The sequence below is a fragment of the Aquila chrysaetos genome, chromosome 3 (genome assembly GCF_900496995.4).
Source record: "Aquila chrysaetos chrysaetos chromosome 3, bAquChr1.4, whole genome shotgun sequence".
Classification (NCBI taxonomy): Eukaryota; Metazoa; Chordata; class Aves; order Accipitriformes; family Accipitridae; genus Aquila; species Aquila chrysaetos.
In genome coordinates this window covers 76,112,788-76,135,240 of record NC_044006.1, presented here as the reverse complement: position 1 = coordinate 76,135,240, position 22,453 = coordinate 76,112,788, and the positions used below count along the sequence as shown (strand labels likewise).

At 52.0% G+C, this 22,453-nt stretch overlaps 3 protein-coding genes across 14 annotated transcripts in view; 2 read left to right on the top strand and 1 right to left on the bottom strand.

The window, feature by feature from the left end:
* Window positions 1-51: 51 nt before the first annotated feature.
* On the bottom strand, window positions 52-1,401 carry MRPL55 (mitochondrial ribosomal protein L55). Of its 4 annotated transcripts, none has more exons than XM_030010193.1 (4): window positions 1,317-1,401; window positions 683-781; window positions 345-534; window positions 52-259 (listed from the first exon to the last, which is right to left on the bottom strand). In XM_030010193.1, the coding sequence occupies exons 2-4, from the start codon at window positions 706-708 to the stop codon at window positions 116-118; spliced, it is 360 nt and encodes a 119-aa protein (XP_029866053.1). In that variant the 5' UTR covers window positions 709-781; window positions 1,317-1,401; the 3' UTR covers window positions 52-115. The 4 variants fall into 4 exon arrangements, with proteins under 4 accessions (XP_029866053.1, XP_029866051.1, XP_029866050.1 ...); XM_030010191.1 differs by having other exon boundaries at window positions 1,287-1,371; XM_030010190.2 differs by having other exon boundaries at window positions 1,310-1,366.
* GUK1 (guanylate kinase 1) lies at window positions 1,388-15,919 on the top strand. Of its 6 annotated transcripts, none has more exons than XM_030010183.2 (9): window positions 1,405-1,514; window positions 6,334-6,478; window positions 7,612-7,725; window positions 9,501-9,542; window positions 10,698-10,794; window positions 13,700-13,838; window positions 14,796-14,880; window positions 15,198-15,283; window positions 15,742-15,919. In XM_030010183.2, the coding sequence occupies exons 2-9, from the start codon at window positions 6,346-6,348 to the stop codon at window positions 15,775-15,777; spliced, it is 732 nt and encodes a 243-aa protein (XP_029866043.1). In that variant the 5' UTR covers window positions 1,405-1,514; window positions 6,334-6,345; the 3' UTR covers window positions 15,778-15,919. The 6 variants fall into 6 exon arrangements, 5 of the variants coding, with proteins under 5 accessions (XP_029866045.1, XP_029866043.1, XP_029866048.1 ...); XM_030010184.2 differs by having other exon boundaries at window positions 1,512-1,648; XM_030010185.2 differs by lacking the exon at window positions 6,334-6,478 and having other exon boundaries at window positions 1,388-1,514.
* Window positions 15,920-16,032: 113 nt separating this feature from the next.
* GJC2 (gap junction protein gamma 2) overlaps window positions 16,033-22,453 on the top strand; it is a 42,491-nt gene continuing 36,070 nt past the window's right edge. For all 4 annotated transcript variants that reach the window (XM_030010176.2, XM_030010180.2, XM_030010173.2 and 1 more), the window contains exons 1-2: window positions 16,033-18,097; window positions 20,831-20,901. The gene's annotated coding sequence lies outside the window, so the exon portion shown is untranslated. The remainder of the gene's footprint in view (window positions 18,098-20,830; window positions 20,902-22,453) is intronic.

The following is a 22,453-nucleotide window of genomic DNA, read 5'->3' as shown; positions in this document are numbered from 1 at the left end:
CCGGCGGTGCCGCCTCAGTCACCCCCACAAAACCCGCACCGCGACGACTCGTTTCCCCGTCTTCGCTTATTTATTTAAAAAGAAATTTTTTTTTTTTTTTTTAAATTTCAGGGAGTCACTTCTTCCAGAACCGCTTGTAGGTGGCCAAGTCGATGCCCTCGAAGGTCTCCTCCGGCCCGGCCTTCGGCCTGCTGGGGAACTGCCTCCGCAGCCGGGCCTTGCGCTCCGCTTCGGGCAGCGTGCTGCTGTCCAGGGGCAGCTGAGGGGGGCACGGCGTGAAAACCCCCCCCTGCCTGGGGCAGGGGACGGCTTCGCCTTCCCCCTCAGCCTACCCCGTCCCTTACCATGAGGATCCTCTTCGGCTCTTTGTAGCGGAGGCGGACGGTGGAGCCGTCGGTTTTGACCAGGAGGATGGGGTAGAGCCGGCCGTAGAGCTGCCTGTGGAGGTGGGAGACGGCGGCGCGGTTGGAGTTGAGGCGGACGGAGGCGGCGAAGGCCGGCAGCAGGCCGGGGAAGGCGTCGAGGCGCAGGGCGCTGGCGGGAAGGCAGAACGGAGGGAGAAGCGCGGTCGGTCAGGGGTGAGAGAGCGGGAGAGGTCGCCGCGGCGGGTCAAATGGCGTTGGACGCCAACCTCCCCGTCGCCTCGCGGAACCCAGCCCCACTGAAGGGCCAGCCCGCTCACCTCAGTGCCAGGCTGGCGGCCGCCATCTTAGCCCGGGCGAGGGAGGCCGGATCCTCCGCGCAGGTGCCCGGCAAAGGGAGCGGGAGCTGAGGCAGCCTCCTGGGGACACGGAGCTTTCCCTGGGGTGGCTCGGGGGTGACAGCCCCCTGTCGCCATGCCGGTGTGGCCCCCCCACAGGTCCCCTCCCTGTCATTTATCAGCCCCACCGTGGCTCCCCCCCCCCCGGCACTCGCCATGGTTCAGCCCTACCATGGCTCCCCCCCGGCACCCGCCATGGTTCAGCCCCACCGTGGCTCCCCCTGCCACCCGCCATGGTTCAGCCCCACGATGCCCCCCCCCCCCGCCCTCGCCTCTGCCATGGTTTGGCCCCACCATGCTCCGCCTCCCCCCCCCCCCCGCGCTCCGCCATGGTTCAGTCCCACGATGGCTCCCTCCCACCCCAAAGACGGTTCAAGCCCCACGAGGGCTCCCCCCGCCCCCAATGTGGTTCGACCCAGGACAGGCCCCCCCCCCCAAATAATTCAGCCCAGGGCAACTCCCCCCACCGCGCTGTGGTTCGGCCCATCTCCGCATCCCCCTATTCCCCCCCCCCCCATCTCCGCACCGGTGGTCTGCCCCAGCGCCCTCCGCTCACGTGACCGCTCCCTCCGGCGCGCAGCGCTCCTCTTCCCCCCACCCCCAAGCCCCGCCCCGCCTGACGTCAGGTCACGTGGCGGCGGCGCGGGGGCTGCTGGGAGCGGTCCGCCATTTCCCGTCGTTCCCCTCCCTCCCCGCTTCTCCCCTCCCGCCATGAGCTGGCGGCGGCTGCGCGGTGCCATCGCCCGGGCGGCGGGTGAGCGGGACGGAACGGGACAGAACGGGAGGTTTTGAGGCCCATCCCGGGCCCTGGCGGCGTCCTCCGGGCTGTCCATCCTCCTCACAAGGTTCCTCGGCTGAGGGGGCCCAACCGGCCCCCGGGGCTGTGAGGTACCGGCCTGAGGGAGGGTGCTGTGTGGTGAAATGCAACGTTCGTGAGGGGAAGTGGATGGCAAAACCGCACCTGGCTGAGCTTCGCCTCTGCTGGCATTTACCCAGCCGGGTAAACTGGCCCAAACCAGTTGCTTGGTTAAACTGGTCCGGTTTTGCAGCAGGACGCGGTGTTGGAGTGAGTCCTGGCCTCATCTGTGGCCTGGACCTAGCTGGTTTCCACAGTAATCTTGAGACAGTGGTTCTTGTTGCTCCTGCTGCATCATTGCACCCTGCAACGCGAGCAGTGCGAGTCAGTGCAGCCGGTGGAGGGGCTAATTAGTGCTTTTTAGATAACTGTTTCCAGGAAAAAGGCGGCAGAGGGTTCCCGCCAGCTCTGGGTACCACAGTGGGGATGTTCTGCTCCTGTTTCAGTACTGCAAGTAATTACTTTTATTTAAGCAACCCGCTGGCTGTCGGGGCAGAACTTCTGAGCCCGGCTGTCCTGCACGGTCTCTGCATGCTGAGAAACTGCACGTGAAGCCCCGGAGCTTTCGCCCACCCGTTCCCCGACTGAACGAGCGTGGGTCCCGGGCTGTGGCCGTTGGAGCAGCCGGTGCCCTCTGACCGGCCGAGGGGATGTCCTGCCCTTAGGGCTCCTCGCAGACATCGAGATGCCGAGCGTCTGCCTGCTCTCAGATAACGTTAAACTTTGTTGTGTTACTGTGGCTGGCTGGGGTTTTCGGAAAGCATCCCAAAACGTAGAAAGGTGGGAGTTGCAGCTTTATGATGAACCTGCTAAAAATAGAGAATGGGATTATAATCCTAATCCAGGAGACCTTTCTTGGGGCTCCAGGGAAACTGTCCTTTAATCTTCTTTTCTACTTTGTAAGGGGGCTCTACCTTCTCTTTAAAGCCTCTCTGCTAATCAGCATTAATTTTGTTTAACTCTTGTGATGTCTGTCCTTTGCTTTACTGGTCGCGCTGCCGCCTCCCAGTTAAAATCCAGGGCGAGTTTAGCAGGCAGGAGTAGACTGAGAAACGTTCCTCGCCCTAGTGACAAATTCCTGCGTCTTCCTTCGGGGACCACCTTGTCTTTTTGCAGCCCAGGGGGGTCTACGTGGCCATTTGTCCTCAGTCTCAGGTGTGGCACCTCCCCAAACGTGAGGATCTTTAATAAATAGCCATGCTGCTCTGTTGCTGGTTGACTCCAGCCCGCTGTGGTTTTGGTGATACGTGGTGGTTAGGCCGGATCCAGAACCGTTTTAAGAGTAACCCGGTGGAGGCGAGAGACCCTCTGTGCTAGATATTTGCAGATTGGCTGCTCTGAAAATGCCAAAATCTGAGCAAAGGGGGAAAAAAATTGAGCTTCTGCTCGAAATAAATATGTGTCTGTAATGTTACTGCTGCAAACAGCTTGAAAATGTGACAGGCAGATGCCTTACTGGGCTGGGAATGAAACAGGAGATTTAAAAAGCCCTGTATCCACCAGATCAGGTTTATCAGGCTTTTTTGGTGCTTTGCTTATCGTTTTTGAGGGCTTCACATTGTCAGAGAGAGAGGAACTGTGTTTGATGGGGCTGGGGGAGCAGAGAAGCGTCGTTACAAGTGATTTTTTGGGGGTCAGGGCCTGTGTTTAACCAAATCTGATGGTGGAGGTGGGGGCACCCTGTCCCACGTCTGCGCTGCTCACGTCTCGAGGCAGAGATCGTCTCCTCTGTTCACCCTCCCAGCACATCTTCATCCTTCACCTCTCCGGCCCCGAGCAGCTGCCCCCAAAATCCCACACTGTGCCGGGTAGTGGGCACCTTCTGAAAATGCTCCGTGGGAGCTGGTTTTGCTCTGTGCTGGCACAGATTCCCAGTTTGCCAGCCGGGTGTTTGCCGTCTGCCGCCCACGAGGGCCTAGCCCCTTCATCTGGCAGTGGAAATGGCTTTTTTTTTTTTATTCCCTCTAAATTATGTCTTGTTTTCCTCTGCAGATCTCCAGCAAAAAAGAAGGGATACATTTGGAGGGAGGCAAGAGGAAGCGCCTCCAAGTCTCTTGGTTTATTTTTAGCCCGTTTCTCAAAGAAGTGAGACCTGTGATCGCAACCCATGTGTCTTTTCTCACTTTAGTTCTGAGTATTTGGGGGAAGAAAGGGAATAAGGTAAAGGAGAGCGTCTCCATCTTCCCCTGATGCCCCACCAGTGCTCTTTTGGGCAGAAAAGCACCACCAGCACCAGGGCGGCACAGACCCTGCAGGGTCCCACCATGGAGGTGCTGGGACGTGCTGTTTGGAGGCCTGGGTTCGGGTCTGCGTGGGCAGAAGAAGGGGTTTCTCTGTTGCCTTCATGGTGGATAAGTAGCCTAATCGTTGACCTGAGGCGAAGCAGTGGCTGGAGGCAACAGCCGTACAGACTTCAGAAGAAGAGGAGCGTTGTCTGCAGAAGGTGGAATCCTGGCTAAAACCAAGACTGAGTGATTTTCTAGAAGAGTTGCCTCAACCACGCAGCTGTTGGGTGTGTAATGCGAGCGCAGCAGCTTTATAGCCTGGGTTTTTTGCCCGATGTGCATCGGTGCTATGTAAGAGCCCATCCATTCTTGGTGTCCATGGGCACCACCGCTTGATCACCAGCTAAAGACGTGCTACGTTTGAGAAGGAGGGTGGGCTGGAGACCTCCCAAGGCCCTCTCCAACCCGAATGAGCCAGTGGTCTCGCCCGGGAGGTACCACACCTCCCTCTGACCCACAGATAGCAGCTCTTCCCCGGGTGCATTTGCGTTGGTGGCTGCAGCGGACGTGCGATCCGTGAGGTTAGGCGTGGGGACGGGGACAGTTCTGCTGTTTGCCGAAACGCCAGGCCGGCACGTGCCGGCACGTGTCAGCCCATTAGTGGTGGTTGACTGCAGCTTTACTAGCCGAGAGAGCAGAGAGCGGAGGAGAAACCACGAGAGGAGATTAAAGACCAGCGAGCAGTTTTCATTGGCCATCTTAAAATTGCAGCTCAGTAATTAAGGCTTTAGGCAGCTCACAAATAGCCCAGCTTTCTGCCGTCTCGCTCGTATTGTGAGCTTGTTGCCGCTGCAAGGAGCTGGACTTCATACCTTGGCTGAAAGGGAGTAAAAGCAAAAGGTAAGGATGCGTTGGAGCCTGCTGCTAGCCAGTGCTCTGCCCATTCCTCTTACCACTTCCCAGTTTGTCTGGGGTTGAATGAAATGTTTGTAAGTGATTTAGGCAGCTTTAGATTCCCCTTTTCCTATCAGTACCTGCTAAAGGGCGGATAAAATTTTGAGGAGGGAGAGAGGAAAGCTCTTCTCCCTCTAGCTGGGATGTGAGCCTCCTGGCTGGGCTCTGCAGGCTGGGGGTGGGACTTGCGCATCCAGAGCAGTTCTTGTTGGCACAGCTGGATCACGGTGGAGGAGAAGCCGTAAAACACCCGGACAGAGTCTGTGTTGGCATCTGAATGTCACATGCAGGGGCTTTCGGCAGTGGGCGAGGAAGCTGGTGTGAGCAGGAGCAGGCATGTTGTGAAGTGCGCTGGATGAACTTTGTGTAGCTCCTCTTTCTCTTCTGGAGTGTTTTGCAAGCAATGGTCAGGGCTCACCCGTTTTATTTATGGGGGCGAGAGGAACTGGCAGGGGCAGAAGAGAGGGAGAGATGCTTAGGACAACTCAGCAAGCAACTCAGAGGCTTCCTTGCTGCAAGCACTGAATAGCATTTCACTGGTGAGGAGGTGTAGGAGGGTGTGCTTTCCTCTTTTGGTATTGAACATTTAGGCAAAACCTGTGACGTTTGGAAATTATCAAAGCTCGAGGGCTAAGGGAAAGGCAGGACAGGTCCCCAGAAGGGCTTCCTAGAGCCTGTGCAGCCTCGTTGTGTTTTGTGGATGATGGAGCCTAATCCAGCAACGTGGCCATGCACGTACGATGGGACCCGTCCTCCAAGATCCTTGGAGAGTGTCTGATCTGGTGGGTCTCTGGGGCTGTGGCACCTGGAGGACGCTAACAGCAAAAAAAAAAAAAAATAGAGTTTCCTTTTAGATGGTGATTGAACGTGGGTGTTCTTACGCCTGCGTTAGCGGCTGCTGGCATCTACTTAGACTTCGTGTATTAACACCCCGTCCTTACATACAGGCTTGGATAAACTCTGGTCAGACAAGTACAAAGCATCCTCGGGCAACGGAGGGAAAACTCCTATAATTTGCTAGCTGGAGTGCTGCCTGGTAGATGTCTGCGTGATCGCAGAGCTGTGCAGGAGGGATTTAGGGATAAGGAGGTATCCAGCTCATGCAGGCCGGGGTCAGGGAGGCAACCTGGCTAGATTAGCCTGCCGCACGATCTGCGGCTGATTTTGTAAGAGACGGCATTTGGCTTAAGGCTGTTTAAAAAGTGATTTGTAAGGTCAGGGTGACATTGCTATGATTTAATTTAAAATGGGAAGGCATTATACTGTCTGTCGGCTGATTGCTCCTGACTGAGGTCACACCCAGCTGATGAGGTTAAAAAAAAATGCATTTCCAGGGGCTTTACTGCTTGCAGAAAGTAATTGTTTTTAAATAGGAAAAATAGGCTTGTTTGATTTGTTCTGCGCTCGTCATCACCTCTGTTTTAGAAGCTGCTGAACTGCTGTTGATGGATGAGGGTCCCCAGCGGTACTCCCTGCACTGCTGCACAGGATTTTCTTCTTTATTCACATGTTGGTAATTAACCTTTCTTCCTCCCCAGAGACACAGGCACATGAAAACACCCAGTTTTTTCTTTCTGGCTGAAGAAACAACTGCAGAAAGGACTGTGTGGCCCCAGGCTGCTTTTTTTCACCTGTACCAGGAACCAAACCCTTCTCTCTTGCCACAAAACACCTTGAGCTGGGGTTAGTGCTCCAGGAAATATGGAAATAAACCCCAAAGCATGTTCGTGTTCCAGATCACACCCGTGTTCAGACTGCTGTTGCAAGGCTTTGGGGTTTAGTGGTGGAGGACGCGATGGGCTTCTGGGTCTAGGCTTCAGTACCTTGTCTGCTTATGGTAAAGGCTTTGCGTGTGGATATTTACCCCATGACTGATAGGAAACGTTTAACTGTCTGTCACAGGCTTGTAGTTTGTACTTGTTAGGATGTAAAGGGGCAACATAAGAGGTGTGGCGATCTCATGGGCATCCCATCCCTCGCTTGGAGCTGCGTGTGTGTAATGCTGGCTGATTTCTGTCCTTTTTTTCTTGCCAGCATCTCCTGCAAACCCTCCTTATGGCCCCTCCCCATGAGAGGGAAGTGGCTGTGACTATAACTCTCATCAGTAAGGACAAGTATTAAGCTGGCATTGCCCGGTGTGTGTGGATGTCCTGTGATGTTTCCAGGTGCCACCAAGCACAGACAGCATTTTTCTCCTGTTGGAGAAAGTCTTCTCTAGGATTTGGATCCCAGAGGGACCAACCCTGGTGCCAGAGAACAGAGCTAGGACAGAGCTGGCTTGAATTATCCCAGTTTAGTGGCAGCTGGAGCGCAGTTTCCGCCTCCTTTGGGCTATGTCCTATATGTTTAACGTCAGTCCCTTGAGAATGAGCATTCATGCTGCAGTGATACATGTCCTTTATTTGTCTGAGGTATTTGTTCCCCAGGTAAGAATTGGGGCCAGCAGCAAAGCAAGGTGAAGCTGTCCTGCTGCATTGCTGGTGGCTTCCGCTCTGTGCTTCCCAAAAAATGATATCTGACTCCTCAGGGCTCCCAGCTCAGATCTTTTGCAGTGGTACAGAGGTGGTGGCTCCCACTATTTGCTGCCAATTTGCTAATTTAATAGTTGTTTGTATTTCCGTGGTATTTCCTGCACTCCCAGTTACTTTCTGTCAGCTCTAGGCTTGTGATTTCTCATCATTTCAGATTTGCTTGCAGAAACTTGTATCTGAGGGTAAAGGATAGATGCTATTTTGTGGGGCCGAGCACCCCTGGGAATCCACAGCTGTGTTTTTTCATGGGTGTTTCTAACCAGACACGTATTTTTCTGTCTCTAGCCATGCAGGGACCGAGACCAGTGGTTCTGAGTGGCCCATCGGGTGCAGGGAAGAGCACTTTATTAAAGAAATTGCTTAAAGATTACGAGAACATCTTTGGCTTCAGTGTCTCCCGTGAGTATCTGTACGCCTCTGGGGAAGGGCAGTGGAGGAGTTCAGGGCCGCTAGCCCAGAACCTGCCTCTGTAGCTGTATTCAAGCCCCAAATAATGGGCTTCTGTGGCTTGCCTGTGTCCTAGTCTGTCTGTAGGCTCTTTGGGATGTTTAAATAAGTCAGGATGCCTTTTACTACTGGTATTGAGTGGCAAACCTAAGATTTGTCTGGAATAGCACCCTTTCCAGGTCTGGTGACTCCCCACACCTCTAATCACAGCTCAGAGAGGTGATGAGATTTTTCTGAGTGCTTCTTGACTCTGAAAGTAACAAAATCCCCCACACGCCTCTGCTTCAAAAGCCAATTCTTTCCACCCACCTGCGGGAGCTGATGGGGATTTTAACAGCCCGGGGGCTGCACACCAGGGTCTCAGATTTAAAATTAAAGAGTTTCGTGAAGCCCGTCTCATGACTGGGTCAGTCAGTAAAACACTTTGCCCCATCACCTGTGTACATTCTTCCTCCTGCTGTTGCTCTGGTGGTTTGTTGACTTTTTCTATGTCGGTCACTAAGTCCTGGCCAAGGGTCCTTTTTTTTTCTACCTGGGATGGTTCCCTGTAATGTGAAAATAACCCCTGGCCGGCCAGCTCGATCCATTCACACCTGCCTGCACGCTGCAGGCAGTGCTGAAGTCCTCCTGCGTCCACAACAGAGTACGTGCAGGGAATTTTCTTCAGGCAGCATGCCTGTTGCAACACTGATTTTGTTTCCTTTTTCATGGTTGACACCTTAAAGGTTACCCTCAGAGTCTGGGCTGTGTCCACAGCTCATTCGCCTTACTTTCCCTGGAGTCCTGCAAGGTGTTTTTAAGTGCGTTACCAAAATGTTTTTTACTGTCCTAACGCTTTGGATACTGCAAGTGAAATCCTTGCTTTGAGGTCTGTGAGATCTGGATGTGTTCTACTGTGAAAGGGCAAATAATGGATGTTTAAAAATTTAATGTTACTGGAGATGAAAAAAAACTTAAAATTTTTCCTTTTGTGTGTTTCATCCTATGCTCTTGATTCAACTGAATCTCTCATCTCAGTCCAAACTAAAGCTTACCGTTTTCCCCAAGGTTGCCTCTTTACCGGTAGATATTTTTTTCCTAAATCTCCGTAGGCCACTTAGGCAACTGGTGCTTTATAAAAACTTACAGGTGATCAGAGCCTTATTGCATTAGGTTAACTCCTGCTGGTCCTAAATAAAATAATCGGTGCTGCCCTCTGTGCTGACCATCAGCTCCTTTTTGGTTTGAACGACTTCCAACAGGGTTCAAAGGCTGTCCGATTTATTCACCTACCTCATGCAGGAGTTTGCCCTTATTTGTTAAATCTGGCTATTTTAAGCACCTATATAGGTGCTGCATGGTCTTTTAAAATGAAGATAGCTCTGCGAAGTAGGGCACCGCTAATTCCCCTGAACTGAGGCAGAAGTCTAAATAACGTGTCTAGGATTACACAGGAAGGCTGTAGCAGAGCTGAAAACTAAGCCCAACCTGGTAAGTCCCACACTGACTGCTCAGCCCCTAACAATTTTAATTGATTGTTTTCAGATTATCTAGGATTCTTTGATTAAAGGCCAATCCAGCATGTCATTGTGTTACACTAGCTGATTGCAGAAGCTTTGATCATTTTAAATAGAGGATCAGCTTACTACATGATTGGGTTAATCTGCTGCATGTGTGCTTTTATTTCTTTGATACTGTTACTTCCTTGAGTGATCTACAAAATTTACAAGGCTTTTTTTTGCTTACAGATACCACGAGGCAGCCAAGACCCGGAGAAGTAAATGGCAAAGGTGAGTGTGTTGCAGTTGAGCCTGTCTCATCAGACTCGGCAAATAATTCCTCTGAAAAATTTTAAGTTTTTATATGAAGTGCATGCATGAATCTCCACTAGCAGATAAGTTAGTCCTACTTTTGTGTTTATAGGGTGCATTTCCTTAGGCAGGTATTCAGTAATTGTATATTTGAGAGTGTGTATGTATATGTGTGTATAAATCTGTATACGTACACGCACTTTTGTTCTTTAGCTCCGTGGCAATAAGACCGTAGCTGTTTACCGCTGTTCCGCAGCATGTGCCATGCGTTGGAGAGAAGATAATGAAGAGGGATGGACTTGGCAGAACAAAACCAAAATTTAATTAAGTGGTGAAATGTTAACAGAGGCAGAGCATGTGCTGCCAGTTTTCTTTTCTAGACACTGTCTCTGTGACTTGCTGGCCAAGGTTTTCAAAGCAGGGCTCTCAGTTTAAGTGCCCTGGTCCATACTTGGGCATTGAGTGGCTTGATTTTCTGAAGTGCCCCGTAGCTCTGGTGAGATACCTCAAATGCACACTGCTTTGGAAGATGCAACTGCTTAATGAGATGTCTTTATCTGTATTATTAGCTTGTGTGCAGCTGGCCAGCTGCTTTTCTGTTTTCTGGTTTGTTTGCATATTTCAGAAAGAATCATATGAGGTTTGTTCTTAATTTCCGATGGCAGTTTTCACTCTGAAGTGAAGGGGAGGGTTTTTAACAAAAGATAGAGAAACATTCCTTTTTTGTTAGTTTGATTTTGATGTTCCCTTTTATCTCCCTCTCTCTCTCTTGTCCCATTCTAGTCTGTAATCATCAGTGCTTTCAAATTAAGGGCCTTGGCAGTCCTGCTGTAATGTGTTCCATGCCTGTGGGGAGGGGGAGGTGGTTCCCACTGCACCAGAAAGGGTATGAAAAAGGGGGTACAGCAGCATTTCTGGCCACGTGGAAAGCTCCAGAACATTTTGAGCATGTGTCTGGACAATTGATGTGGAGAGGGGATGCTGTATGCAGTAATTAGGAAGTCGATTGCCAACGTTGTCCAAAGCAGGTTTTAAGTTGCTTCTCCCCTAAGCACCCATGGGTGTCGTTTTGACCATGAACTTTGAAGTTAAAGCTGTTAATTTCTGTCTGTTTTTCCTGTTTTCCCTATCCAGATTACCACTTTGTGACCAGAGAGGAAATGCAGAAAGAAATCGATGCTGGTGAATTCATCGAGCACGCAGAGTTCTCCGGAAATATGTACGGGACAAGGTATGCAGTTCGGATGCTGTCGCTGCTGAACCCAGGTGGTGCCGGAGCTGAGATGATGGTGAAGGAAAAGAATATTTTAACTTAGTGACACTGTTTTCTCCCAAACACGCGGATTTTTGCTGTAAGCAAAGCCTTTAATTTTCATAGCAGGGTCCTTGTCGGCTTTATTAAGATGGCAAAACTAACTCTTGCGGAGAGCTGGCTCATCATAATTAAATAGTTATTACGTTACGAGATTCTCTATAGCCTCCAGTGTTTGAGGGCTGCTGAAATGGTTCATATGCTTAACACTTTTCTTGCACAGGGGTGATTTTCACAGACTATTTATGCTCCTTAATATTTTCCAAGTGCTTGCAGAAAGTAGTGGGCAGAATGGAGACTTACTCTCATTATCCCTGCATTACCTAATGGTCTGAATAGGATGAATTCAGGAGCAGATGCGATGATATCTGTATTGGCTGTTGTGAAACAAATTTGCGTGCTGCTTTGGTAAAGTGGCTGCTTATGAATAGATAAATTGCGTGGCACCCTTGACTGGGGTTCAAGAGTTAGGTGGATTTTAAAATAGCGTTGCCCCCGGCGTTGGAGCTGATGATCAATAAAACATTAAGCTGCAATGTTAATTAGAAGTCAGTTATCTTATATAATTATTGTGAGAAAATTGTGGCGCTATAGTAAAGGACCTGCTAAGGAGGAAAGTTAAATGTTTTTTGAGATATTTAATTAGTTGCATTAAAGAAATTTGCCTGAAACACTTTTTAGGAAGACTTAACGTTTCTTAAAGAGCTGAATGTGCTTTTTAGAGGATTTTTTTGGAGATGGCAAAGTTTCCTTCCGAGGACAATTATGCATTTCGGTAACATAGCTGTTTTAATGTGACAGGCATAGGCATCGCTGCTGTCACCGCAGCTAAGGGCAGCCTCACAGGGGTCTGGCCATGCTGCCTCTGAGGCTGATGGAGGAGCACAATCCCCTGCCCTGGCCTTGATACTTGCAGTGTCGCTGGTTTGGCAAGAGAAGCAAAACTTGACCGCTCATCCTCCAAATACCCAGCACCAAGGAGAAACTGAATTCAGGCTCCTTAATCCCTGGCTTCATCCTGCGTAGGACAGGCTTTCTTCCTTCACGTGTGTCCTGCTTAATCCAGCAGGCCGCATCGTGGAGGAGACGGCTGCTCTCTGATGCCTGATACGTAGGTGGAGTTGATTTTGGTGCCTTTTCCTCAGGGTGGGTGCTGAGAAGACATCTCTCCTCAGCCAATTTCCTTGAAATTGGCAGGAATTTGATACTTTAACCAAATTAAATGACGTGCTGGGGTTTGTTTCTGAGGTGCTGTTCTCCCTGGCCCTTACTTTCATCTTTGGTCCCCTCTGCATATTTGTGCTGCATGTGCTCTGCCTGTGGTGGTGGGCTTACAGGGCAGGAGGATGAAATTAACCCAAACCCAAAGCAATAAAGACCAGTTTGCAAACAAAACAAATGCAGAAATTCTCCAAGCCTATGTTTACAAGTGCCTAAGATTGTTTCTACTCAGATGTGTGATAAAATGGAGAGAGTCCCTCATGCTTATCAGAACGGTTGAAGTTTGTGCCAAGCCTTTCTGCTCCCTAAATCTCATCAGCTAATAATAATGAATAACTAAAAATCAATTGCTTAATTTAAGAGCCCTGAAAGGGCCCTGTCTGTAGGATAGCACTGAGTCCCACCCACAGAAACCAGAATTTCTTGAAGCCGCCTTAAATTAGAGGCTGAAATCAGAGTGCAGGCATGGGGTCTCTTTCTTGGGGCTCTGTGAGCTGCTGGCTCTTTGTAGATCAGTTGTAGCGGGAGTTAGTTGATACCTGGTGATATCAGATGAAGCCTGTGGCTTTCACACATCAAACCAGGCCATTTTGGGGAGATTTTGTGGATTTGCTGTGGATGATGCTCCTATCTGGGCTCTTGCCGCTGCTCACTCAGGCAAGGCAGCAAACCTCTGTATTTGTATAGGGCACAGTGCTGGTCTCACAGTTTTCCTTCAGCTTTCTTCTTCCTGTTGGGATTTGTGACCTCCCCAGGTCAGGAGGAAAGTCACCAGCCACCTTAAGGTCCGTTCTTAATCTATTCTGCCACTGCATGACCTCCCGACTTCACTCCTCAAAACCTGCAGTGCCACCTCTGAGCTCCTGGCAGGGATTCTCTCCCCACTGTCCATCGTGCCACGGAGCCCTGGCTTGAAGGAGAACCTGTGCCCAGCACTGTGCAGATACCGACTGAAAAGCCTCCCAAGAGGGCTGCTACCCAGTAACTAGTCCAGGTACCGCAGTGCACCAGGAGAGGGTTGGTGTTGCTGCTTTTCAAGGGAGGATTGTAAGTGTTCAGGAACAAGCTCGAGGCAGTTCCCCTGTGTTGGGGAAGAGGTACTGCTTTTAATGACCTATGAGAACCGCCACTTAAAAAATATTTTCTTAACTGTGCATCTTGCGACCCAGGCAGTAGCATCCGTCTCCGTCAAGCATCCTTCAAGAGAGCGCATGGGTACAGAAATCAGTGGGTCTGTGGAGAAGGAAAGTTCTCAGTGTTTTTGCTCTTTGGTGAAGGTTGCTCCTGTGTTTGTCGAAGGCAGACTGTACCCGAGCCACACTGCTCATGGGATAGTCGCACATTATCCATTTCCACAGCTTCCATCATGGTTTTGCCAGCCTCTCTAGCAGGACACAGCAGGTCCCTGCTCCACCCCAGGGACCCAGAGGACGCTTGGGAAAGAGAAACTGTTTAGCAAGAGCAGAGCAGGCTCTCTCTTCTCTCCTGCCACAATTCAGGCACAGGGGAGCCCTGTGAGGTGAAGACTTGCTGCTGGAGGGGGACACACCAAACCCCCACTGCTATGGCTGGACGCTCTGACCCCTCTTTGCTCTGTCCCCAGTAAAGGTGCAGTGCAGGCTGTTCAGGCCCAGAACCAGATCTGCGTCCTTGACATCGACATCCAGGGCGTGAAGAACATCAAGAGGACAGACCTGAACCCCATCTACATCTCCGTGCAGCCTCCGTCCATAGACATCTTGGTGAGCGACCGCCTTCCTTTGCCGTTAGGCAGTTAGAGGTAATCAGCGTCTTGTTCTAAAGCGATGGGGGTTCCCCCCTCGTTGATTCACCTGTATGTTTTTAAGGGCTGTAGAATAGGTGAGGAGGACATTTCTGAGCACACTGTTACCTCTGCCCAGTCCAACTCCCCAGCCTCTGGCTCCCAGGGATAAATCTTCCTGACTCCTTTTTTGAGTCCCTCCTGTACAGTTTCCACACCTTGGCGTGTTTGCCTGCATTGGGTTATAGACTCCATTGCAGCGTGGCCAGCCTTTAAATGCATTAGTTGTGCCTAACGCTGGGGAGAGAAGGAGATTTTTGTGCTGAGACTTGCCTCCGGCAATTAAAGTTAAACCGAGGGAGGCTGGTTCTCTGCAGCACCAGAAATCCTACACTCCTCTGGTCTTATGGGGCCCTATGTAGTAATGATTGCAGTGTGCTTCTCGCAGAAGTGAAATCACTGTCATGGTTCAGAGAGGGATGTGGACATGCATGTGTGGCTTGCTGAAGCCATGCAAGGAGTTCGTGGCGGTGAAGGCCATGACTCCTGGCTCTCCCCTCTTGCTCTCAGTAGATCAGGCAGTCTCTGTTTCTCGTTGAGTTTGCGGAGGAGGAAGCCAACAGCACCACATGCCAGAGCCCAGCAGAGAGATTTCATCTCCTAGCGGTACCTGCAAAAAAGAAAAATACAGGGCGGGGGGGGAGAGACTGGGAAGCTGAGCTCTGGGTGGGAGATCTTGAGCTCAAACTCAGCTTGGCCACTGCTTTGCTCTGGGCTGTAAGTGAGGCCGCTCACCCTTTGCAGAGTCTTACCTCACATGCCTGTGGTCGCCAGCAGTAATAAATGGCAGACAGCACTGGCTTGTGGGGTGGGGGGTGGTTTCTGCGTGCAGCATTTGGAACACGTGTTTCTCTAATAAGTTTGTCATTGGGTTTAGGAAAAAAGACTACGTGACCGAAAGACTGAGACAGAAGAAAGTTTACTGAAGCGTTTGACTGCAGCTCGTGTAGATTTGGAACTTAGTAAGTCCAGGGGCCTTCAGGTGGTGCATAGGGAGAGGGGATGCGTTGGTGATTTAGAGCTGTTTTTTGCATGAACATCTGACCTGTGTTCTCCAAGGAGTGCTGGCAGGGCTTGGACAGGAGCTGAGTTTAATCTAAGCACCGTACTGCATCGTTTCCCACTGCAGTTCCTTGTGGGCGGTTGGCGGAGAAGCGCATTAGCAGTGGCTGAAATAATAATATTAAAATGCCACAGGAACGTTGGTCATGCACAAGAGATGACACAGGGAAGAAACACATTCTCCTCTTAACTCCTCTGTCCTCGTCTCTTTCCCCAGGTAAAGAGCCTGGCCTGTTCGACTTGGTCATTATTAATGATGATTTAGAAAAAGCCTATTCCGAATTGAAGGAGATACTCCTGGAGGTGAGTCATCTGGGGCTTTTCTGCCTCACTCCCCGGGCAGGCGTGACCTCTAGGCTGAGCAGGTGAGGGTCTGTCTATAGGCAGCCACAGAAATGTGACCTCATGCCCACACTTGATCTGGTTTGAGCTGCTGAGTGACGTAGTTGAGCACAGATTGCGTATGAGTGACGATGGATCAGTGGCTTAAGAGTGGGAAATGGATCCAGCGTGATACTGGGTTAAGGGCAAAATAAACATACATCCGTGGACAGTATGGAAGGGGTGTGCTATTTTTGAAGAGCCTCTAAGTCAAACCTTGCCTTGTCCCTAAAGGCTCATGCGTAAACTCTGGGCTTGGTCCTGTGATGCTGCGGAGCTGGTCTGAGGAGATGATTGCTCATGGTCTCCAGAACTGTGAAACTACGAGTTGTTCCCAAAGACTGGGAGATGCTCAAGTTGTTTTCCTGATCTCCTTGCAGGAAATCAAGAAGACCCAAGAATCCAGGAAGTCCTGAGCTGAGCCCGCTTGGACGTTTTAACTTTGCACATCATTCCTGAAGCACATCATGCCATTTTATTCTGAGAGACATTCCCTTTAGGCTGATCCTCCTCCCAAGTTACTCTAGGATGTTTCTATTAAAAGGAAAGAAAATGAAACCCAGTCACACTTGTGTTTCTGTTCGCCCCACACTCGGCATGTGCTCTCCTGGGTTTGTACCTCAGGCGGACGCTTTGGAAGCGATTGCACGGCATCCACTGCCGAAGGGCAGGTCCGCTCTGCGAGGCTGTAGAGGAGCTGTCTGGGCAGCTGCAGCCCTGGCGCGTGGCTTAGGATCCCACTGCGATATTTGTGGAGGTACATGTTGTGCCAGCTAATGCCACTCGATAAAAGGGGAGCTACTTAGATCGATGTGACCCCCGTTTCCACCTGCAGACGGAGGGGCTCCCATCTTTACTGGCACCTGATGTCACGAGTGTTGGCATCCTCTTGCTCCCTCTGGTTCCTGCTTCGTTTCGCAGGTCTGGCTGCAGCTCCTCCAGGCATTTCTGATCGTCTGTGCCTGCCACCCTCAGCCTCTGCGGTGTTGTGTTGTGTCGCTGTGGCAGAGCAGCACGTCGGCGCGGCTCGGCTGCTCTAACCACAGTCTTTGTGAACAGATGGGTTTGTTTAATAAGCCGAGAGGAGAAAGGAATGGTTGCAGGATATGATCTATCCGCTGCCTTTTTTTCTGGGGGAAAAGTACTGTGAGCTTCTACTCTGCCGTGCCCGCAGCAATCTTGTAATTCACGTGTACTTGTTGTTCCACTTGAGTTTAGGTGCAGGTAAATTTTTAGAGGCTGTTATACCTACAAGTTGAGGGAGAAAAGATTTCCCTCCCAAGCTGTGTAGCCTTTTTGGTTGATGGGCTTGAGGGCAGCAATAAATCCCTTTTCCTAGGAGGGATTCATTTGATCTAGCCGCTGTCCCTCGTACTGGTCTCTGGCTTGAGATGTGGAGAGTTTTGCTGGGCAGGGGCTGGGAGGATGCTTTGTACTCCTCTTCCCCAGCTTTCTTCAGCCTTAATCTTGATGCTTTCGTGTAACTTCTGAGCCCTGTGGTCCTTCCAGCAGGTCGTATCCTGAGCCTCCTTGGAGGGGTTGGTTCCTCACTGAGCCCCTTATACTCAGAGCACCCCAGCCTTCACCAGAGGTTAAGCGTGGGAGAGAGATGAACAAAGTTGCGTCTGGTACCTCCAGGTGGTTAACCTGGTTTTGGGCTGCAGGGAAGGAACGGTTGCCGCAAACAGGCGCGCGGCACAGGCGCTGGCAGGGTCCCTTATCCCAAAACCTGTTGTCCTGGAGGATGCGGGTGGTTTGCGTTTGATCCTCGAGAAATGGCGAGTCCGGCAGAGCTGCCATCCCACAGGTCGTGGCTTCCAGCCGTCTTCCCCCAAAACCAAACCCAGATCAAGCTGGCGTCATGCAGACCATGAATGGCTGGACCGTGCAAGGCCTGGCTGTGATATTTTCTCAGGAAAACCACGTCTTGCGAGGGCATGGTTGTACCCTACACTCAACTCTCTTGGGTTTCATCCTCTTTGTATCCAACCTCTCCAGTTTACCCAGCTGCTCTGCTCCAGCACACTTACAGTACCTCTTGGTCCAGGTTACCTCCTAATTTACTGAGCTCCATCCTCACCGTTGTTATGGATAGCAGCAAGCAGAACCAGACCTTGGGCCACCCTTTTAATACTTAATTGCATTCGGGAGGATGATTTGATGATTATTTTGATCATTTACCTCTCTTGAGCTGTTTTAAATATATTTTTCCTAGATGAGACTCTGAAATCCCTGCTGTTGTCCTGAGTTTCGTGTTGCGACGTTCTCGCTTTGGTTTAAAGCACCAGGAAAATGCTCCCCCAAAACTTTCTGGGGGTGTACCTACTTCACAGCCTCCAGCTCTCCCCACCCCGAGAGCGCGAATCGCTGCGCCAGGTTCTTTTGGTGGCATGTGACGGACTGATTTTTTTTTTTTTTTTTTAATTTTTTTTCCTGAATCGCGGGGTTTTGTTATGTTTTGAGGGACGCGTTTGCAATGGGGAAACGTCCCCTCTAGATGGCAGAAATGACAGCAGGAAAGCGCAAGGGGACCCGCGCTGCGGAGCGACAAAACCCAGAGGTCCGAGACACGGCGTTGGCCACAGTCCGGCGGTCTCCGGCCATCGCGTGGGTCCTGCGTGGGACATCACCAGGTGGAAATGCCCGGCCGCTGCCTGCTCAGCCCTCCCGTCAACACCCCGAGAACCGCGCGGCTGCCAGCCCCGCGCCCAGCCTTCGAGCATCCCTCCGGGAGAGGTGAGTGGTACCCGGGAAGGGACGACGCTTCAGCCGTACGGCAGCGCTTGGAAAATGGAAAAACAAAAAAGTCGTTTAGATCACTTGCGTCCCCCTTCCCTGGTGGTAACAGAGAGGGAAGTCCTAAATAACCCGCCTTACATCGGGTGACCTGCTTTTAGCCGCTGCCGCTGTGTCTGACGGACCGAAACGGTGAACGCCTGGATGCCCGGCGCTAATGCGAGGTGACGGGGTGGCCGTCGGGAGGGCGACGGGCGGCGGAGGGACGGGGAGCGGGTTGCTGGAGCCGGGCTGGTTGCCGAGAGGGTGATAACGGCTGTCGAGCGTGTCTTGTGAGTCGTTTTCGGCAGCGCCCCGTCTCAGCGTTCGGTGTTTCGGAGGGGCCGTGCTGCACGTCGAAACTCATAGCTGGGTAGGCGAAGGCACCTGTTGAAATGAGTTTAATTTCTGCATCCTCAAAAAATAGGACGTCTATTTTATTAATTGCATTTTTCAAACATAAATACCTTTCTGGATCTGTGTTTTCGGTACCGGCTCGTTAGGGATGCAGCCATCCCTGCATCCCTGGGGCAGCGAGGACCATGCTGAGCATCGCAGCCCAGGGCAGGGTCCTACACAACCGCAAGCGGCGACTGCCGGCGCTCGATGTGGGGCTGGGGATGGGATCGAGGGATCAGACTGTGGCAAAGTGAGGGTACAGGAGTCTCCCTGCCCAGAGGTTTTCTATGATGAAAGATGCTGGTCCTGGGGGAACCTATTTCCCACCTAGGAGATCTTCCAGGCAGGAAGGCGCTGAACGTGCCAACCAACAGGTTTGGGGCATTTTGGGATGAAAGTGGGCGAGATGAAGGACAAGAGGGAGCTAACGCTTTCAAATGTGGTTTTATTTAGCTGTCCCACCAGCTGTTAAAAACCTTGTCACCTGGCCCCATAGGACCACAGGGATGAATTTCTCCCCCCGAGGATGGCTGTGACTCCGGCTGAGATGTCGGTCGCTCCGTCTCAGGGTACACACAAGTGAAAGAATGGGTGTGCTCCTGGGTTACTTGCAGAAATGTCAGAAAAAGGGATTTTTTTTTATATGTAGTTATTCACTTTTCCACCAGACTAGGATAAAATTGGACAGATTTCAGCTTTTTTCAGCTCTGCAAGTTGCTTTGGGAAGCGTGGCAGCACCTCGTCCTACATCCCTGCAGGAGGAGGATGCTGGGGGAGGAAGGCTCATCCGCACGAGAAGGGTGTGTGGGAAGGTATAAGGAGCCACGCCAGGGAAAAGCTGGGATAAAACCTGCCCCAGGGACTCTCCCTGTCTGGGGCTGAGGGTATTTTGGAGCCGATGCCAAAAAAAAAAAATAAATCCCCATAGTACTTTGGCTTCAAAGCAATTGCTTTGCAGTCTTCCTCTTGTGGTTTTTTTTTCTGAATCCGGGCTGATACACCGCTTTTGAGGCAGGAGCTGATCACTTTTCCCACCCTCCTGCCCATCCAAGGTCTTTGGCGATAGAAATACAAAATTAAATGAAATTCAAGGGGCAAACATGGGGTTGGTGGCTTTAGACGCAGAGGTGACCTCTGCTCTGACCCAATGGTACCGAACTACTGCCTGGGAAAGACATCATGCATGAGGGCAGGCAGTCCCTGAAGCCAGTGCCCAAATCATCCCAGGGGAAGCCAAGAAAGGCTGGGATCACGCTCCAGGATAGCTTCAAGCAGCCAAAATTAGCCCAAAGCCCACCCGCCTGTGGCTCCTTCCAGCACCATGCCCCGCTGCCATGATCCCACGGTCCGGAGACTTGTCCTTGCCGTGGCTTTTCTTGGCATCTCAGTACTTTTGGAGGCAGTCCTGATTTTCAAGCTTCCTTCCATGTGATTGCAAAAAGGCACCGCGGGGCAGAGCCAGCCTGGGAAATAATTGGGCAGCCGGCGTATAAAATAAGAGACGAGGGAAAAAAAAAAGAAGTAGGAATAACCGTGGCTTTCTTGCTTGCTCGCCAGTGTCCGGCTTGGTCTGCCTGCGTGATTCCGATCGCGAGCGCTGGGATTTAGCATCCCGGGTGCGAAGGTGCGATGGGACGTGTTCACGTCGGTGCACGGGGACGGTGTGTGATGGGTAGGACTGTGGCTACAGTGACCCGAGTGCTGTCCGAAGTAGTCTTCGGGGGAGAAAAACCTTATTGCAAGCTCCTTGCACGCATTTAGGACCTTCCAGAGAGTTTGTTCAGCACATCGGTGGGGTCAGTGCTGCCTGGCCCCAGCACGGCTGAGGGGTCTCAGGCCACCAGTTACCAGCATTTCTGGCAAACCTTGTTTGTTTTTTTGTTTGGTTTTTTTTTTTTCCTGCTATATCCACTGCCTGTATTTCCATTGGTATGTGCATGACCTCAAACAGGAGCCGAGAGCCATACTGCAGGGGGTTCGGGGTGTCATCCCTCTCCCTGGGGTCACCCCTCCGCAGCAGAGCCGCGGGGTGAGACCTGCTGTTGCTCCCCGACCCGCCGTGGTGCAAAATCCTCCGGCATCTCGCGAACCACGTGAAGCCGGCTGACTTTACGCTGGAGCGGATGAGGAACGTACCCGTGGGAGCAGGAGGGAGGTGGACTCGGTGGGATGGCTTTCCCTGGCCGAGGAATCCAGCCATGCCGTATTGTGGGCTTTTTTGGGGGGGGGCTGCATAGGTGACGTGGTCCCTGCCCGGCGATGCTGATGCCTTTTTTTTTTTGTGCTCTCTTGCAGGACAGAGAGGTGACCACCACGTGCCGGCTGCTGCTGTCTCACGCTGAGACACCCACCAACACCGACAACAGGTAGGTCCCATAAAACCACAACAGCTAATAACCCTCGCTGGGGCTAATTGACCCCGGTGGGACCTGACCCGACCCGTGCCGGCACCCCCTCCGCCAAGACGTCGCTCCTCCAGGGCTTGTTTTCCCTGACCACGCTGCTTCTGGAAAGCAAGTCGCGGGGAAGGATCGAGTTTTCTCTCTAGCACAGGGTCTTGGGGAGCATCCCATCAGTACGTGATGCTCCAAGGTGCTTGTAGGAGTCACGCCGTCTCCTGCTCCGTCGGCTCCGCGAGGATAAGAGCAGCCCTGGCAGCCGGGATGTGCCCGCCTTGCTGGGCGCTGTATTTGGGTCAGCCTCATCGACTGGATGTGCAACTGTGTCATCCCTGGAGAGCGCGGGACGCCAATCCATAAACCCGACGGGCTCTGGATGGGGTGGCATGCGCCGCGAGGAGCACCGGCTGGGGCGAAATGTCGGCATCGACGCCAGGCTCCCTGTCTCTAGAGCTCAGCCCTGCTCCCGGGCTCCAAAAACGGGCAAAAAATGGGGAATCCAGTACAGGCTCAGTTTTTTCCAACAATAGCAGCTGTGACTTCGCTTCTCCGGGATGTGACTCCAGCCCCGTAAACCGCCAGAAGCCATCTGCAATTCAGATTGCGTGCGGCAACTGGTACAACAACTGGTACAACCGGATGCTTGTGAAATCAGGGATGCATCCCCCTCCTGACATCTGATTTCTCTCTCCCCAGGCACGAAAGGAGGGACGAACAGGATGTTTTCCCGGCTTTTATTTTCCCCATCCCGGTTGCCAGAGATGCAAGGAGGCGATAAAAAGAAAGGAGGCAGAAAAAGGCAAAATGCCGGTGCCCAGGTTGAGCTCAAAGAATTTATATATTTTATTTCATTGCCCCATAGAGGGGATTATTTTAGTGAACCCACATGGGGAGGAAGACCCCCTGGGAGCTGGGACCAACGGGCGCAGGGCAGGACGGGGCGGCTGTCCCTCTGCCATCCACCCTGTGGTGGCCAAGTCCTCGGTCCAGCACTAAGTTGCAGATACTCCCTTGAAGCACCGGGGTTTCTTCTCCTGTTTGCTATCAAGCAAGTCTCACTGATGGAAAGCAAAGCGCCTGCGTGGTGGGCATCCAGCCCCCGGGGTGTCCCTGGCTCCCTGATGCAAAGCCAGCACAGAGGTGATGGGGAGTGAGCCCTGCTGGGAAAACTCTCCAAAAAGCCAAGTGCAATTCTCCAGTCCCTCCTGTTACAATTGGCAATGTGCTGACCTGGCTATACTGGGTATAGGATGAGGAAAAAGGGGAGGCTTATAATTTTTCCTGGTTGGAAGCGCAGGATGCTCGAGCTGCATCCCTGCTGGTGGTGGTGGTGGTCCCACGGCTGCCTCCCGGACACGGCGGCGTGGACTGGAGAGAGAAAAGCAACACCCAGATCCACTGGAGAGGGGACACTGGTGTCACTGCCCACACCAGTGGGGTAATCTCTCTCCCTGGGGAGCCATGACCGGCATCCGTGGGGTGAGAGAGCTTGTCAGGCTGTTCCCCTGCGCGAGGAGGA